General features: G+C 45.3%; 1 protein-coding gene across 3 annotated transcripts in view; it reads right to left on the bottom strand.

Moving 5' to 3' along the window:
• LOC311323208 (uncharacterized protein) overlaps positions 1-16,139 on the bottom strand; it is a 33,111-nt gene extending 16,972 nt beyond the window's left edge. For all 3 annotated transcript variants that reach the window (XM_084455391.1, XM_084455393.1, XM_084455392.1), the window contains exons 1-13: positions 16,000-16,139; positions 15,121-15,745; positions 13,794-13,867; positions 13,479-13,571; positions 13,148-13,202; positions 12,704-12,777; positions 12,385-12,483; positions 12,055-12,109; positions 11,314-11,566; positions 10,948-11,092; positions 2,854-2,908; positions 1,106-1,558; positions 748-901 (exon numbers count right to left, since the gene is read on the bottom strand). In XM_084455391.1, the coding sequence (XP_084311517.1) occupies positions 1,536-1,558; positions 2,854-2,908; positions 10,948-11,092; positions 11,314-11,566; positions 12,055-12,109; positions 12,385-12,483; positions 12,704-12,777; positions 13,148-13,202; positions 13,479-13,571; positions 13,794-13,867; positions 15,121-15,745; positions 16,000-16,014 (1,566 nt within the window). In that variant the 5' untranslated portion in view covers positions 16,015-16,139 and the 3' untranslated portion in view covers positions 748-901; positions 1,106-1,535. The remainder of the gene's footprint in view (positions 1-747; positions 902-1,105; positions 1,559-2,853; positions 2,909-10,947; positions 11,093-11,313; positions 11,567-12,054; positions 12,110-12,384; positions 12,484-12,703; positions 12,778-13,147; positions 13,203-13,478; positions 13,572-13,793; positions 13,868-15,120; positions 15,746-15,999) is intronic.

Consider the following 16,139-nt stretch of genomic DNA (forward strand, 5'->3'; position numbering starts at 1 on the left):
TAAGGGTGGGGGGGGGGTTAGAGAACTTGCCCCAAACGAGTGGAGCCGTTAACACCCCTTATAGAGGGTCATTACACTATCGCCTCCGCCGTCCGGAAGAACGTGACCTCACGCTTCACTGTACTCAGTCCCTGACGTCCTCACACACCTCTTCGATGGCCGCAGGGGGAGTAAGGGATCGGACCAACGACCTCCTGCTTCCAAACCTGGCTCGCTAACCGCAACACCAAGAGCACTAGCTTTCTTGGTGGAGCTGTTGATGGGCCTTATAGAGGGTCTTTACAATACGATGATTGGTCGCAGTTATTCTTATACAGTAGTGTTGCTAGTCGGCCAACACCCGGCAAGAATTTATGGCACTCTAATCGCCTAATTTGACATGGTGACCATCATAATATTGAAAATATTGTGTAGTCTGATCCCGGCATTACATTCATCATTCACAACACAAAATTGCCACTTATCCTTTAAGGAAAGTGGCCTCAAGGGTGGAAGTGACAAAAATTAATTGATAAATGGAGGTAATGAAAATGTATGTGAATTCATAAATAGAGTGATGGATATGGGTGTTAATTGGTTTGATAATCTTGATCAACATTTTATTTCAAACTATTGATCTGATAATCATCTGGGCTGTGTTACTGTCTACTGTCTACAGGTAATCATTCTCAATACCCAACTGACATTTATTGTTTACAGCAAGTAATTTTTGTTACTTCCGCCCAAAATGTCAATAGAAAAACACACCTTTCCCAATATAATTTCAGCTCCGTTGAGGGTGGAGTCAGCAGAGTTCCTACTGAAGTTGATGGAGGAGAGGCAGGTCTGGCTGCAGAAATGCTTTATGGTCCCGGCCACGTCCACCGGAGCCTTGATCAAATACTTAGGCTCCATTATCTCCCTGAGATTAACAGAATACAAGTCAGATAACATTTGCATTTTCCATTCCAACAACATAAGGTGATGAAATGTCCCAACTGAAATAGCGATGTGAGAATATTTTTGGTCAAACAAGGAGTGAGTTTGGACAACCAAATGCTTTAGTTTGAAAATAACAGTCATTCTTTTGTTGATGAAATTGGTTCCCTGCCCCCCCATGACTCACTTAAGGCAGTAGTGACAGGTCCTCTTGCCCAAACGATTGACGAGGGGTGAGGGGGCGGGGCTATACAACATGACACATTTGGAGCAGAAAAGGTAAGAAGAGCCCTTCTTCTGGTAGGCCGTCTGGCCCTTCGTCAAGATCTTCTTACAGCCCGAGCAGGCTGCGCACTTGGAGGCCGGGATGGGGGAGGGGTCAGAAGATAACTGGCCCTGTGCTTGAGCCTGGGTGGTGGTCAGCACTGGGCTGGCTGAGGTCACTGGGGGAGGAGGGGGAACCACAAGGAGAGAGAGAGACAAGAGAGACAATATAAAAGAAGAGACAAGGAGAGAGGTAAAGTGGAGACTAAGTGTGTACTTAAGGTGGAAAGGAGGGGTTTGGACAGTTTTGGTTAAGTCGTCACTATGGTGTCGTGGTGTGCACCCTGCTCCCCTCATCGTTGATTTTCAGGTTGTCCTGGAAATAACAGAAGTGAAGAATATTGAGTCTCATAGTTCCACAGCAGCAACTCCAAGTGTGATCAAGGTGTTTGATTCAGCCCTGTTAAACTTTTAATCATTAACTATTACCCAGTCCCTCCAGAAAAACGCAGGCAAAAATCCTTGATTATGCGGGCAGAAATCCTTGATTATGCGGGCAAAAATACTTGATTATGCAGGCAAAAATCCATGGTTATGCAATGGAATATGCAGGGTTTTTATGTGATTTTATGCGTTGAAAATGCGGGGATTTTCTGAAGTTGCAGGAACTTGTGAATATTGCGAGAATATGCGAAAAATGCAAGAACCTGTCCTGTATTTTCGTGCACACCCCACTCTAATGCATATAGCCTACACTACGTCTTCACATGCTTGGAATGATACGAGAAATAACAAAACCATAGCCTATGCGAGAGCGCCTAGACCAGGTACGGTATAGACCGGCGTCATGATTGAAGGCAGCCTTAAAAGGCATAAACAACCCCCGATGTCTGGTCTCTGTGGTCGTCCAGGTCATTTGCTATTTCCAAGTTTATCAGACCAAACATTTTGACCATGTCTATGATCTGATGTTTATTGATTTGATCTTAATATAATCGATGCAGCTGTGCTTTAGCCTACTCTTATTGGCTATTTATTTCCTTCATTCATGATGAGAATAGCAGAGGACTTTGAACTTGATGCAAATTGGTGCAATTCACTAGGAAATGAGATGTCTGACACTCATAATCTCATGGGGGAGGACCACCAGAACCCTGCTTGATTTGTGTCCCGTGAGACTGCTGGCAAGGTGTCCCTTATTTTTCCCTATTGAAGGTGGCAACCCTACAAACGAGGTGAAAAACATTAAAACTTGAATCAGAAAAATGCGGGAAGTATGAAATCAAGCGAGCCCCGCATATTCCCTGGACTGGTAAACTTACTGGACTGGTAAACTTACTGGACTGGTAAACATACTGGACTGTAAACCCTAAGAAACATCAACAAACTCTCAGCAATCCAATGCATGGGTTTGCGCTTCACCAAGAAAATCACTGGGCGTGAATGTGGGTTTTTCTGTCACATTAAGGGTATAAGGGCAAGAGGGGGAATAGATGGGCTGGACTGAGAGGTTTTAGAACTGACACCCTCTCATCCTCACAGGCAGTTCCTCCAGCTGAGAGGTAAAGGCGAGACTAAGTGTGTAGGTAAGGTGGAAAGGAGGGGTTTGGGCAGTTTTGGTTTAGTCGTCACTATGGTGACGTGTCGTGGTGTGCACCCTGCTCCCCTCACCGTGGGGCGAGGAGGCTCCTCCCAGTGAGAAGACCGCGCTGATTTTCAGGTTGTCCTGGAAATAACAGAAGTGAAGAATATTGAGTCTCATAGTTCAACAGCAGCATCTCCAAGTGCAATCAAAGTGTTTGTTTTGGCCCTGTTAAACTTTTAATCTAAAAAAATAATTGATGAAAATTGAGGCAATGAAATGTATGTGAATTAAAAAATAGAAAAAATAGAAAAAATAGAAATACCGCTGCGCAGATGTATGCCAAAAGTCAGGTTGCTACATAAGCATGTTTTGTGAACTTGACCTTAAAGGACTATGCTCGTTTTTGACAACCTGGACCTTATTTACGACATATTATAAGAAGTTTGACTCACCCAGATCACTTTTGTGTTGTTCGGAGGCCTGTAGAAGAAATTTAAAATCCAGCGCGAGCCAGTATATCCATGTAATGGCGGCGCACGGGGCAAAGGGAATGCAGCTTCTCAAAATCCATTTTCGGCCGCTAAACGGTTGTTTTCATCAATCACATTGCATGAATCGACAGTTGATATTCCTCTACGCGAGCCATTCTTTCGGTTGGTTTTCAAATACTCTGTAGCCACTGTAATATGATCTTTAGAAGCCTCTCCCCCACTTGCTCCAGCACGCATGCGCACAGGCCAGCGCGCAGCCTGCTATTCTCCGGCTCACGTTCTCTGCGCTACGATCGTAGTTGGTGCCGAGAATATTGTCGTCGTCATTCGTCAGCAACAATCCGATCGTAGCGCAGAGAATCTGAGGGAGCATAGCCAGTGTAAAGATCATATTACAGTGGCTACAGACCACGTATTTGAAAACCGAAAGAATGGCTCGCGTAGAGGAATATCAACTGTCGATTCATGCAATGTGATTGATGAAAACAACCGTTTAGCGGCCGAAAATGGATTTTTAGAAACTGCATTCCCTTTGCCCCGTGCGCCGCCATTACATGGATATACTGGCTCGCGCTGGATTTTAAATTTCTTCTACAGGCCTCCGAACAACACAAAAGTGATCTGGGTGAGTCAAACTTCTTATAATATGTCGTAAATAAGGTCCAGGTTGTCAAAAACGAGCATAGTCCTTTAAGTCTTGACCACCAAAATTTAATCAGTTAATCCATGAGTGCAACTGGACATTCTGGCCAAATGTGAACCAATTCCGTCTAGTCGTTCTTGAGATATCGCAGTAAAAAGAATGGGACGGACGGACAGACAACCTGGAAACGAGCTGCGCCGGGCGGAGACAAAAAAAGAAAGAAGTGAATATTGCTCTTACTTTGATTGAGAATAACTTGATTAGGCTAAACCTTGTAAGAGACAGCATTAATGTACTGAACTCAGATGACGTTAACTGCATTGCTAGTTGCATACAGCTATTTAAAACTTGATAGTAGCGTAAACCACAAGACAATACATTCAATTTCATCACTGATGATGCAGTCTGCCCTGACCAGTCTCCCCTCCTTGCAAGTTATTGAAAATTAGTAGTTAGTTTCACAAGAAAATGAAAATATTAAACAATAATGTTTTTTTAAATATATGATTTGAAAGTCTGGCCCCCACAGTGTCTGCTGAGAAAAATTCTGGCCCTTGGAGAAATGAAGTTGACCCCTGCTCTAGACTATCCTATAGGCCTATTCTCACTAATGGTCCATCAGTCTATCAAGGACAGGACAGGGACTACTTAATGTCTATAGGCAATTACAAATCTGTGCGGATAAAAAATACCTGTGGAGTTCCCCAAGGCTCCATTCTGGGGCCTCTTCTGTTCACATGCTCCCACTAGCTCAAATTATGGAAAACTGAAACTGTTGAAAATGGCAAGGACCAATCCCCCTCCCAGAATGTTGATAGTATTGCTTTCAAAAACATGATGCGGGCAGAATTAGATTCAAAATGAAATTAGTGTATAGTTCATAGTGGATATGAAAAAGATTCAGAACAAAAGCTGTAATTGTACTGGAACTCTAACCTGGTGCATTATTAAAAATATTACATTAAGAATTCACCCCAAAGCTGTTAAATACAAATGTACTGATGTTTGTAAACATCTACAGTCACTTGCCTGTGCCTCTCCCCATCTCTCCCTCTTGTGTTGGGAATAAGGTATCTACTCCACTCACTGTTCATTAGTGATGATACATCAATAGCTAATTTGAAATGACACAAAATGTGGAGAAAAAAGTGGCCATAAAAGCCCTAATGTGGTGGCTACTGACACATTCGAATGCCACTATTCCATCACTGATCTTAATTATGGGGGATTTTCCTGTCTCATCGTGCTGCGTCCTTCAACTTGATTCACATTGGCTACTGTGCATGGACGCTGAAGCCCAATTCACACTGCTAATGGGGGATGAGCTATATTGTTGTTACTGTAAGGAATGTCTGAGATTCCTGACATTGGCTAATGGCTACCCTAACTAGCATGAGGCGCAGTTCAGTAGTTATCTAGGCTAGCAAGTTAACTAAATGTTGGTTAATGCCAGCTGCGCTAATTAGCCGGCTGGCTAGCTAATATAACGTGCCTGCTAACTTAACTTTGATGGCGAATTTATTAACAATTATATAAAATAAAATAAAATGTGTTTTTGCCTTCAAGCAGATTCTAAATTAAGTGGGGATTGTTAATTTCACAATAGCACATAGCCAAATGTATATCTATTCTATGATGCAAATTAGTGACAACAGGCATAATTTATAAAGATGAAAGATTATTTTATTTACTCATACTCATACACTTGACTTGTTACATGTTTACTCATACTGTTTGATTGTCCTTGTTACTGTACATGTTTACTAATACTCTGACTCTTGTTACATGTTTAATCATACTGTTTGACTGTCCTTGTTACTGTACATGTTTACTAATACTCTGACTGTTCGTTACATGTTTACTCATACTGTTTAACTGTCCTTGTTACTGTACATGTTTACTAATACTCTGACTGTTTGTTACATGTTTACTCATACTGTTTGTCTGTCCTTGTTACATCTTTACTCATTCTCTGTCTGTTTGTCTGTCCTTGTTACATCTTTACTCATTCTCTGTCTGTTTGTCTGTCCTTGTTACATCTTTACTCATTCTCTGTCTGTTTGACTGTCCTTGTTGTGATGCAGAGAGTGAGCATAACTGCTGAGTCTTACATGTGGAATTCATGAAAGCAGTTGTTGTTTTTGTTGAGGCACAGATGAACATTGCACTTTGCACATTTGAATACAGTCTGGCCCCTACATTTTGGGAGTTTGCAGCGTTGCCTCGCACTTTCAACCACTGGCCAGTGACCCACAGCATCTGAACGGACATCCTGTATTGGAATAGCCTTAGCTGGACCTCGACGTTTCTTCTTTTCAAACTCCCTTTGAACATCGAGTGAAGGCCGCCCCCTCTTGTTCTGTGACAGATCCTTGCCTTGCATGCAGAGTGCCTGTGCTATAGATATTCTGAAAGCAAGCAAATCCTTCTGATTCTTTCTTGGAACACTCAGTGAATCACAATCACGCCGATACAGCAACCAGCTGTTGACAATGGCCATATCCACAAAGTGGAAAAAAAACCTGTGGTAGTACTTTTTAGACTTGATGTGGATGCGGTAATATGCAATCAGAGCATCAAGAGCATCCACGCCACCCATGAACTTGTTGTACAGGCTGATGATTTTTGGGCATTCCACAGGCACTTTCTTTTTCGATTTTCTATCCCATCTTTGTATCATAGAAACGGGCTGGGCACTGGCAAAAGTGCTGGCAACGATCACCCCGCTGTTGTCAAACCATTTGACTGCTCTTATTTCCACATTGTCTACAACAACCTTTTGCTCTTCAAACGTCCCTCTTCCCTTCTTCTCCATGTCTGTGTCTGCACTGAAACTGCAGCCGTGTAGGCGACGTTGCTGCACAGCCCCAAGGGCTGGTATCCCCTTCTTTGCAAGAGCAACAAACAAATCCAAGGATGAAAACCAGTTGTCAAAGTACAGTCGGTGATTGACAGACCCACGAATAACTTGTGAAAGCTTCAGCACAATGTTTCCACTTGCCCCAATATCTGGTTCTCCTGGTGCAGGATCAATTTTCCCTGAAAAAATGTCAAATGAATGCACCAGGCCTTTTGTGTCGCAAAGCACAAAGATTTTGTATCCCCATTTGTATGGCTTCTTTGGGAGATATTGCTTCAGACTTGAACTGCCTTTGAATGGCACCATTTGCTCATCAAGAGACAACATTTGATCTTGAGGGAGAGCCTGAAATTTGGGGAGAAGTGAATCAACAAGTGTCCTGATTTTGACAAGTCTATCACCGTTGATGGGTGCCATGTTGTCGTTGAAATGAATGAAATGTTTTATTTCTTCCCATCTGTCTCGGGACATCACATCAGCCACTTGAGCTATTCGACATGCACTGGACCAGTACATTCTTGACCTAGGTAAACGGATGACACTCATGTACACTACAGTGCCAAGAAACTGCTCAAATTCCTTCTGATCCAATTTGAGGGCGGACTTTGGATTTTGCTGTGTGCAATACAGATTGCTCTGTTCCACAATACTACCAAAAAGATCATCATCAAAAAAGTCTCGGAAGTATTGAATGGGCAGTCTGATTTCATCAGTATCCGGAAGAGCAGATTCCCATATTGGAATCTTTTTCGTAGAGTTCTGTTGCTTCACTGTCTTCCATGCTACCTTTTGTGTTTTTCTTATTGTACTAGCAGCTGATCTCCCTCTTGCAGCAGTAGCACTGGTGCTAGGAAGTGCATCCTGATGATTTCCATCAGAGTCTTCATCACTGCTGCTGCTGTTGTTGTCTGTACTCTCACTACTGCTGCTTTGGTCATCTGGTGTAGAAAAAAGAAATCACTATTTACATTATATATATACACTTGTACTTGTTTTTTGCTCCCCTCAGGAAAATATATATAGGGGTAGGAGCTATGTCCCTCCAAGCTTGATTTGATTTGTACACATGGTTACATTCACAAATATATGTAAATAACAAAAAATTATAGCATTATTACTGCTGTTTTCATCACCTTGTATATTAGGAGTGTAGTCTTCATCGCTCTCCCCACTGTCACTGAGACAGCTGTCATCACTTTCAACGGGTGGAACCCTGGTTTGAAGTCCACCTGCTCGCGTGCCCGGTGGAACCCTGGGTCGAAGTCCACCTGCTCGCTTCCCATGGAACGTGGATATGTTCATTTTGTTCTGAGTAAAAATAAAGGGTATGTAATCAAATTATATTATGGATATTTAGGGGACACAGAAAGGCAGCCTCCAACCTACCTGTGAATCCTCTGTATACATTGGTGTATATCCTGCTATGCACTGTATGTATATCGAGATGTGTACAGAAGCTGGTTGCCCTGAAACAGGCTTGTTCTGTTCTAATATTTGTGTTGCTTCTATGGCTCAGCGTGCTACTAACCGTTTTCTGCCTCCCCTCTCCCTAGTGCCTCTCTCTCTCCCTCCTACCTTCTAGCCAGGTCAAGTGGATGCCCCACTATCACCCGCAGACCACCCTGAGTCTGATAGATACCCCCGTGTCAGCTGTGGATGTCGTAGTACTTAGTTAACACACAGACACACGTACACACAGACATACATCAGTCCACATCCGGCTTAGGCCTGGACCTGGGCCCAGTCCCCCTTCCCCTCACCCTAACCCGGGTCCGTATCCTTTTCCCACCCCCACCCTACCCCAACCCCTGCCTCTACCTGGACCCAGGCACACTCACGCTCACACACACACACAGACATACACCAGTGTTTTCCATACCTCTCCCATGATGCTCTTAGCCTTTATTGCTATGAAAATTTAATTTAATGTAATTTCTTGCTCTATAAATGTTCTTAGCCGTTGACAAATATACTCCAGGAGCTTGCTCCAGGTTGCCCGTTTTAATATCTGTGTTGCTTTTATGGCTCTGTGTGCTACTAACCCTTTTCTGCCTCCCCTCTCCCTAGTGCCTCTCTCTCTCCCTCCTATCTTCTAACCAGGCCCAGTGGATGCCCCACTGTCACCAGCAGACCACCCTGAGTCCGATAGATACCGCTGTGTCTGCTGTGGATATCGTAGCATTTAGTTAACACACACACACGTACACACAGACATACACCAGTCCACTTCCGGCTTTAGGCCTGGACCTGGGCCCAGTCCCCCTTCCCCTCACCCTAACCCGGGTCTGTATCTTTTTCCTACCCCCACCCTACCCCAACCCCTGCCTCTACCTGGACCCAGGCACACTCACACACACACACACACAGACATACACCAGTCCTGGGCTCAGATCCCCTTCCCCTCACCCCAACCCGGGTCCAGATCCTTTTCCTACCCCCTCCCTACCCCAACCTCTATCTGGACCCAGGCACACTCACGCACACACAGACATACACCAGCGTTTGCCATGTCTCTCCGCCATGTCTCTCCTATGATGAGATTGCCTCTCTTACTCTGAAAATGTAATTTAATGTAATTTATTGCTTTATAAATGTTCTTAGCCGTTAGACAAACATACTCCAGGAGCTTGCTCGATCGCCTTGTTGAGAGGGGTCAGGGAAGAATTTTTACAACTCACTTTTCTGGCCCCCGGGTGATACAGGTTTTTGCTTCCCTCTGGAATATGTAGGGGTGGGTCGTATGCCCACCTCCCTTGTTCTCTGTGAACCGCATTGTGTTGCCTCTGGGTATGAAATGCGCTATACAAATAAAGTTGAGATTGATTGATTGATGGAGCAAACCATTTACGGTGCACTCTTTGCACACAGGCTGGGAAACAGTGCGCTGTCTCAGCTAACATGGAATGCTTGGCTGTATTCGACACGCGACACTCGTAGTTTTCAAACGATATATAATATACCTAGATGTATTGATTTTTTCAAGCCACGGAGGCACGGAAGGGACATTGCTAAATACCGCGCGATTATGGCCTGCTGTATCTAATAGGCCTCAAAGAGAAATCTTCAAATAATTTCAAAAGTATTCGTCACATGCAGTCTATTCCGATATGCCAGCTATAGAAACAAACATTAAGTTGCTACATATTTTTATTTTAGCACAACTTACCTCAGATTGGACAATATTATCCAACTTTGCTGCCTTGTAATAGCGCTTGTTAGCTTCGCCGTGTTAGTTTCCATGAACCCATAGTTCCCACTCCGACCGGTCCGATGAGAAACCACCGCTTGCAAAAGGTTCATAGGCACGTATCGAATGTGCACGAACCGGCATTGGGGGTATATATATGCTATATCGGCTGCATTCTGAATTGAAGCGGTTTGAGGCAAATTCGCGACAATCGGCGTCAAGGGACGAGATTGACAGTGTTGTGTTAACATACTAACTTGTCAGAGTTAACTAACTGCATCAGTTTTGGACAAATTTGTGCAGAGGTGTTTGTGATACCACTAGGCTAACCATTCGGCTAGGGCTACTCCGGATTGATTCTACTCAGCTGTCCTCGACATGTGAGCGCACGGAGAGGAGCGGAGGAGGGGCTATTTACAGACGGGGCCAGCGTGTGTGCGAGGGAGAGGGGCTGAGCGCATCAACGCGCCGTGCGCAGTTCTACAATGAAATACGAGCAACATTTTCCTGTACACGACATGTGACAAATAAAGAATCTGATCTGATTTTACCCATGATAAACAGTAAAAAGCTTGAGGCGGAGACTAAACAAATGTGCGGTCAACTAGGCGCATATCCTCTCGAGGGCTTACGCAAGCGACACATTTGAACTACAATAAGTACCGAACGTGCAACACTAACGGGGGGAAATACATGAATAAATAAAAAAATCAATCTCTGGATGTACGAATCAATCTCTAGGGAATAAAATGAGTATCGATTCCAAATCAGAAAATCTTTTTTTTTTCTTTTTTTTTTAGCCCAGGCCTAGATGGAAGTACGGACAACCAGGAAACATAATGCCATCCAGCCACGGCTGCGACATGTTATTGTCGACTGCCTATAATTCATCTCTCACAATACCCAACTGACATTTATCGTTTACAGCAAACAATTTTTGTTACTTCTCCCAAAATGTCAATCACAACCACACCCACTGACTAGCTGATCATTTGGCACCTTAATTTCAGCTTCGGAGAGGGTGGAGTCAGCAGAGTTCCTATTGAAGTTGTCGGAGGAGAGGCAGGTCTGGCTGCAGAAGTCCTTCATGGTCCCGGCCGCGTCCACCGGAGCATTGAACAAATGCTTAGGATCCATCATCTCCCTGAGATGAACAGAACACAAATCAGTTAACATTTGCATTTTCAATTTCAATAACATGTTGAAACGGAAAGGTGACAAAATGTCCCAACAGAAATCTATAGTGATGTGAGAGTATTTTTTGCTCAAACAAGGAGTGAGTTTGGACAACCAAATGCTTTAGTTTGAAAATAACAGTCATTCTTTTGATGTTAAAATTGGTTCCCTGCCGCCCCCATGACTCACTTAAGGCAGTAGTGACAGGTCCTCTTGCCCAAACGATTGACGAGGGGTGTGGGGACGGGGCTATACAACATGACACATTCGGAGCAGAAGAGGTGAGTGGAGCCCTTCTTCTGGTAGGCCGTCTGGCCCGTCAAGATCTTCTTACAGCCCGAGCAGGCCACGCACTTAGAGGCCGGGATGGGGGGGGGGTCAGAAGATAACTGGCCCTGTGCTTGAGCCTGGGTGGTGGTCAGCACTGGGCTGGCTGAGGTCACTGTAGGAGGAGGGGGAACCACAAGGAGAGTGAGAGAGAATATAAAAGAAGAGACAATGAGATAGGTACAGTGGAGACTAAAGACTAATTTATACTCAGCCGACAAGTGTCATACAACAAATGTCTGTCGACAGAAAAAAAATGTCGACCGGCATTTAACATTTATACTTCAGCGAAGAGTCTGATCACCTCCATGGTAACTTGCAGATGTGCGGCTGATTGATCCATGGCAACGAACATGCCTTCTATCTAGCTATCCAATTACAGCTGTGCAACGAAAGTGACAGCATCTGTGACATTAGAAAGTTTGAGACACCCCTGTCCGACACCAAAAAAGGTTTTCAAAAGGTTTCAGCTTTCAAAAGTGTTGTACGACGAAGTATAAATTGGCCTTAAGTGTGTAGGTAAGGTGGAAAGGAGGGGTTTGGACAGTTTTAGTCAGTCGTCACTATGGTGACGTGTCGTGGTGTGCACCCTGCTCCCCTCACCGTGGGGCGAGGAGGCTCCTCCCAGTGAGAAGACCGCGCTGATTTTCAGGTTGTCCTGGAAATAACAGAAGTGAAGAATATTGAGTCTCATAGTTCAACAGAAGCATCTCCAAGTGTGATCAAGGTGTTTGATTCATGCATGGAAAGTCAGCCTTCCTAGGAAGAAGATTCTGAATATTGGCAAATATAAAAGGGACCGTCAGCTGGGCTGCCCGGCCCCTAACGTACGCGTGGAACTCCAATTCTACACCATGGCACGGTTGTCAATAAAAAACCTTTCCATGACAATCAAGGCCAAACATGTAGACCAGTGAGCGAGGGGTGGCATACCGTGTCCTCAGGCTCATCCTTGACGTGTTGGGACGTGGCGTTGGCGGGCGCCAGGGCCTTGTCATACTCCTCATTGACTGGCTCGTCCTTCACCTCCACCTGGGGGGACACAACCTGACTGTGTTAGACGTCCTGATGGTGTTACATCATGTCCTGACATATATATACGCCGTCACATCAAGCACCAAAAAACACGATCCACCAGATCAGAACAGCAAGACGATAGTAGGACCGCCCCTGAAACTAAGTCCTACTGAGCCCTCCTGCTCCTACTACTCAGCAGTTTGTGATGGACGGCGCTGGAGAGCAGATCTCTTACCCTCTCCTGCTCGCCTCGCCGTCTTCTTCTCACACCGTTCTTCAACACTCGGGGTTTGTCCTTGGCTGCAGGCCCTGGAGCAAGACGACAGTCAACTTACTGGACTGGTAAACCTACTGGACTGGTAAACTTACTGGACTGTAAACCCTAAGAAACATCTAATAACTCTCAGCAATCCAATGCATGGGTTTGCGCTTCACCAAGAAAATCACTGGGCGTGAATGTGGGTTTTTCTGTCACATTAAGGGTATAAGGGCAAGAGGGGGAATAGATGGGCTGAGAGGTTTTAGAACTGACACCCTCTCATCCTCACAGGCAGTTTCTCCAGCTGAGAGGTAAAGGCGAGACTAAGTGTGTAGGTAAGGTGGAAAGGAGGGGTTTGGACAGTTTTGGTTCAGTCGTCACTATGGTGACGTGTCGTGGTGTGCACCCTGCTCCCCTCACCGTTGAGCGAGGAGGCTCCTCCCAGTGAGAAGACCGCGCTGATTTTCAGGTTGTCCTGGAAATAATAGAAGTGAAGAATATTGAGTCTCATAGTTCAACAGAAGCATCTCCAAGTGCGATCAAGGTGTTTGATTTGGCCCTGTTAAACTTTTAATCGTTAAACCATCACCTGCCAAGATTGGCCCCATGACACCAAAACAGGAACACAGGAGAAATCAAGAACATAAACGTGTGGAACTCCCATTCTACTCCATGGCATAGTTGTCAATAAAAAACCTTTGCATGACAATCAAGGCCAAACATGCAAACCAGTGAGCGAGGGGTGGCATACCTTGTCCTCAGGCTCATCCTTGACGTGTTGGGACGTGGCGTTGGCAGGTGCCTTGTCATACTCCTCATTGACTGGCTCGTCCTTCACCTCCACCTGGGGGGACACAGTCTGTCTGTGTTAGACATCCTGATGGTGTTACATCATGTCCAGATACATATATATACGCCGTCACATCAAGCACCAAAAAACACGATCCACCAGATCAGAACAGCAAGACGATAGTAGGACCGCCCCAGAAACTAAGTCCTACTGAGCCCTCCTGCTCCTACTACTCAGCAGTTTGTGATGGACGGCGCTGGAGAGCAGATCTCTTACCCTCTCCTGCTCGCCTCGCCGTCTTCTTCTCACACCGTTCTTCAACACTCGGGGTTTGTCATTGGCTGCAGACCCTGGAGCAAGACGACAGTAAACTTACTGGACTGGTAAACCTACTGGACTGGTAAACCTACTGGACTGGTAAACTTACTGGACTGTAAACCCTAAGAAACATCAACAAACTTTCAGCAACCCAATGCATGGGTTTGTGCTTCACCAAGAAAACCAATGGATGAATTAAGCAATTGACCACGAGAGGCAGTGGGTTACACAGAATTCTACAACAGCTACGTGGCGATGTTAGGCACGACGTGATGGGCATAATTTGTGTGGTTCACGTTTATTTGAACATTTCCACGTATGGTGCAGTTATTTAAACAGTTCTCCAGAGCACTCCTTTTTGTTGGTAGGGGTGTGGAAGTTCTGGAGTCGGACTGAGGAGTGCCTTTTTGTAATAGCATACCTACAGTAGGTAAACACGGGTGTAATTAATAAAAAGGCGAGGTTTCTGCGAGTGGTTGCTACGCAACGCATAATACTGCTTGATCTTATAAATAGCCTTGTCGATGAGATTGACGGCGCATTAATACTAATTGTTATGTGGTCGCAGCCGTGGGTTACAGAGTATTTTACAACAGCTGCTAGCCAATCAGAATCAAGTATCCAAACTCTCCTTTATAGAAGGTGAATTTTTTCTGTTTTTCTGTCACTTTAAGGGTATACGGGCCAGAGAGGGAGTAGATGGGCTGGGGTGAGGGGTTTTGGAACGGACGCCCTCTCATCTGTGCTGACAGGTCAGGGAGTGGACAGTGGTCAGTTGATCTTTTTCTGGCTGCTGTTTGTTCCCCTCCATGTGTGAAGACAGAACCCTGGCCTTTTACTCAGTCAACATGGACTGGGAATTTTCTCTTATGGACACTGTGTTGTACTTGTGCAGCATAGTTGCATTCATGCAAATGTGATGGACTTTATTTCACTCTGCGTTGTGTTTTTCTGTGTCACTCGTTCCTTTGACCCATGTTAAGGGATTGTCCAGGGCAGGACGCGAAACTGCAACCTTGCGCTCGCAAGTCGGATGTGCTAACAACTATGCCAAGAGAGACCCCCCCCGTCCCCCCAGGGTCGTTAGCATAACCCCCCCCCCCGCCCCCCCAGGGTCGTTAGCATGACCTTTATACTAGGGGAGTGAGTTTCACCACTCAACGACTACTCTACTTTAGCCTCGTTGTTACACAAAGATAGCAGAAGGCAGCAGTATAGCGCTTTGAGTATGTAGAAAGGAGGCATTCACCATTCTATTCAATCCTATTCACTTCAGTGTTATTACCTGCATTCACAATCAAGGACTTGGGATCAGTGCTGTCCTGTCGTCGCACGATAGTCCTGTTGTCCTCCTCCTCCTCCTCCTTCTTTACCTCTTGGTCAATCTGTTCATAGGTGCCCGTATCCATATTCAAGGAGTTAGAATCAGTGCCGTCCTGTCGCATGATCGTCCTCTTGTCTTCCTCTTCCTCCTCTTCCTTTACCTCTTGAGCAATCTGTTCATAGGTGCCCGTATCCATATTCTCAAACATGTAACACCCCATATCCAGAGAGCAGAAGCTGCTCTCCTTGTGGGCAGAACTGATCATTGGCATCCTCTTCACATCCCCATTCTCCTCATCCATATCCTCGTCCGTCTGCTCCATGTAGTCGGCCTCCACCTTGATGGCGTTCTCCTGTGACCCAACTGCGCTGACTGCTTCTCCTGCAAGCTGTGAGGTAACTGTGCTGCCTGCTTCTCCTGCAGGTGGTGAGGTATCTGTTGACGGTGCAGCTAGAATGAGCCCAGTCTGAAAGGCATCCCCACAAGCGGTTCCTCTCCCAAGCAGAGACACGCCTGTGCTCACTGTTGCCGAGGCTCCTGGACTAGGCATCTTTTGTAGTGGGACATCTGGAACTTCCTTGACGAGCTGCGCAACACAACAACACATTTGGTTACTGAGGCAGTATATATCTCGCTAATGTTTCATGATAACTAATTATCTTGACCGAAGCATGTTTCAGGTATCCTGAAATCAATAAGACACGTTGCCAATCGCTAACAATGGATATGTAAACAACCAGCGGGAGGGAGTAGTAACGTTATTAACTAGCTAGCTTCACTAACGGCATCCAACTAGCAGTTAGCGTTACTTTGACTGGATACCTCGGATTGAGTCGTTACCTCGGTGTCTGCCATAGCTTGCTTGAACCGCTGAGGACTTTCCAGGTGGAATCCACAGCTTGAGAGAGTAGGAGTTGCTAGATAGCTAACTAGCTAGCATTAGCATGCCGAGCTAAAACTCAGCACGCCACTTATCCCCG

Source organism: Borostomias antarcticus, assembly GCF_949987555.1.
Source record: "Borostomias antarcticus genome assembly, chromosome: 21".
In the NCBI taxonomy this organism is placed as follows: Eukaryota; Metazoa; Chordata; class Actinopteri; order Stomiiformes; family Stomiidae; genus Borostomias; species Borostomias antarcticus.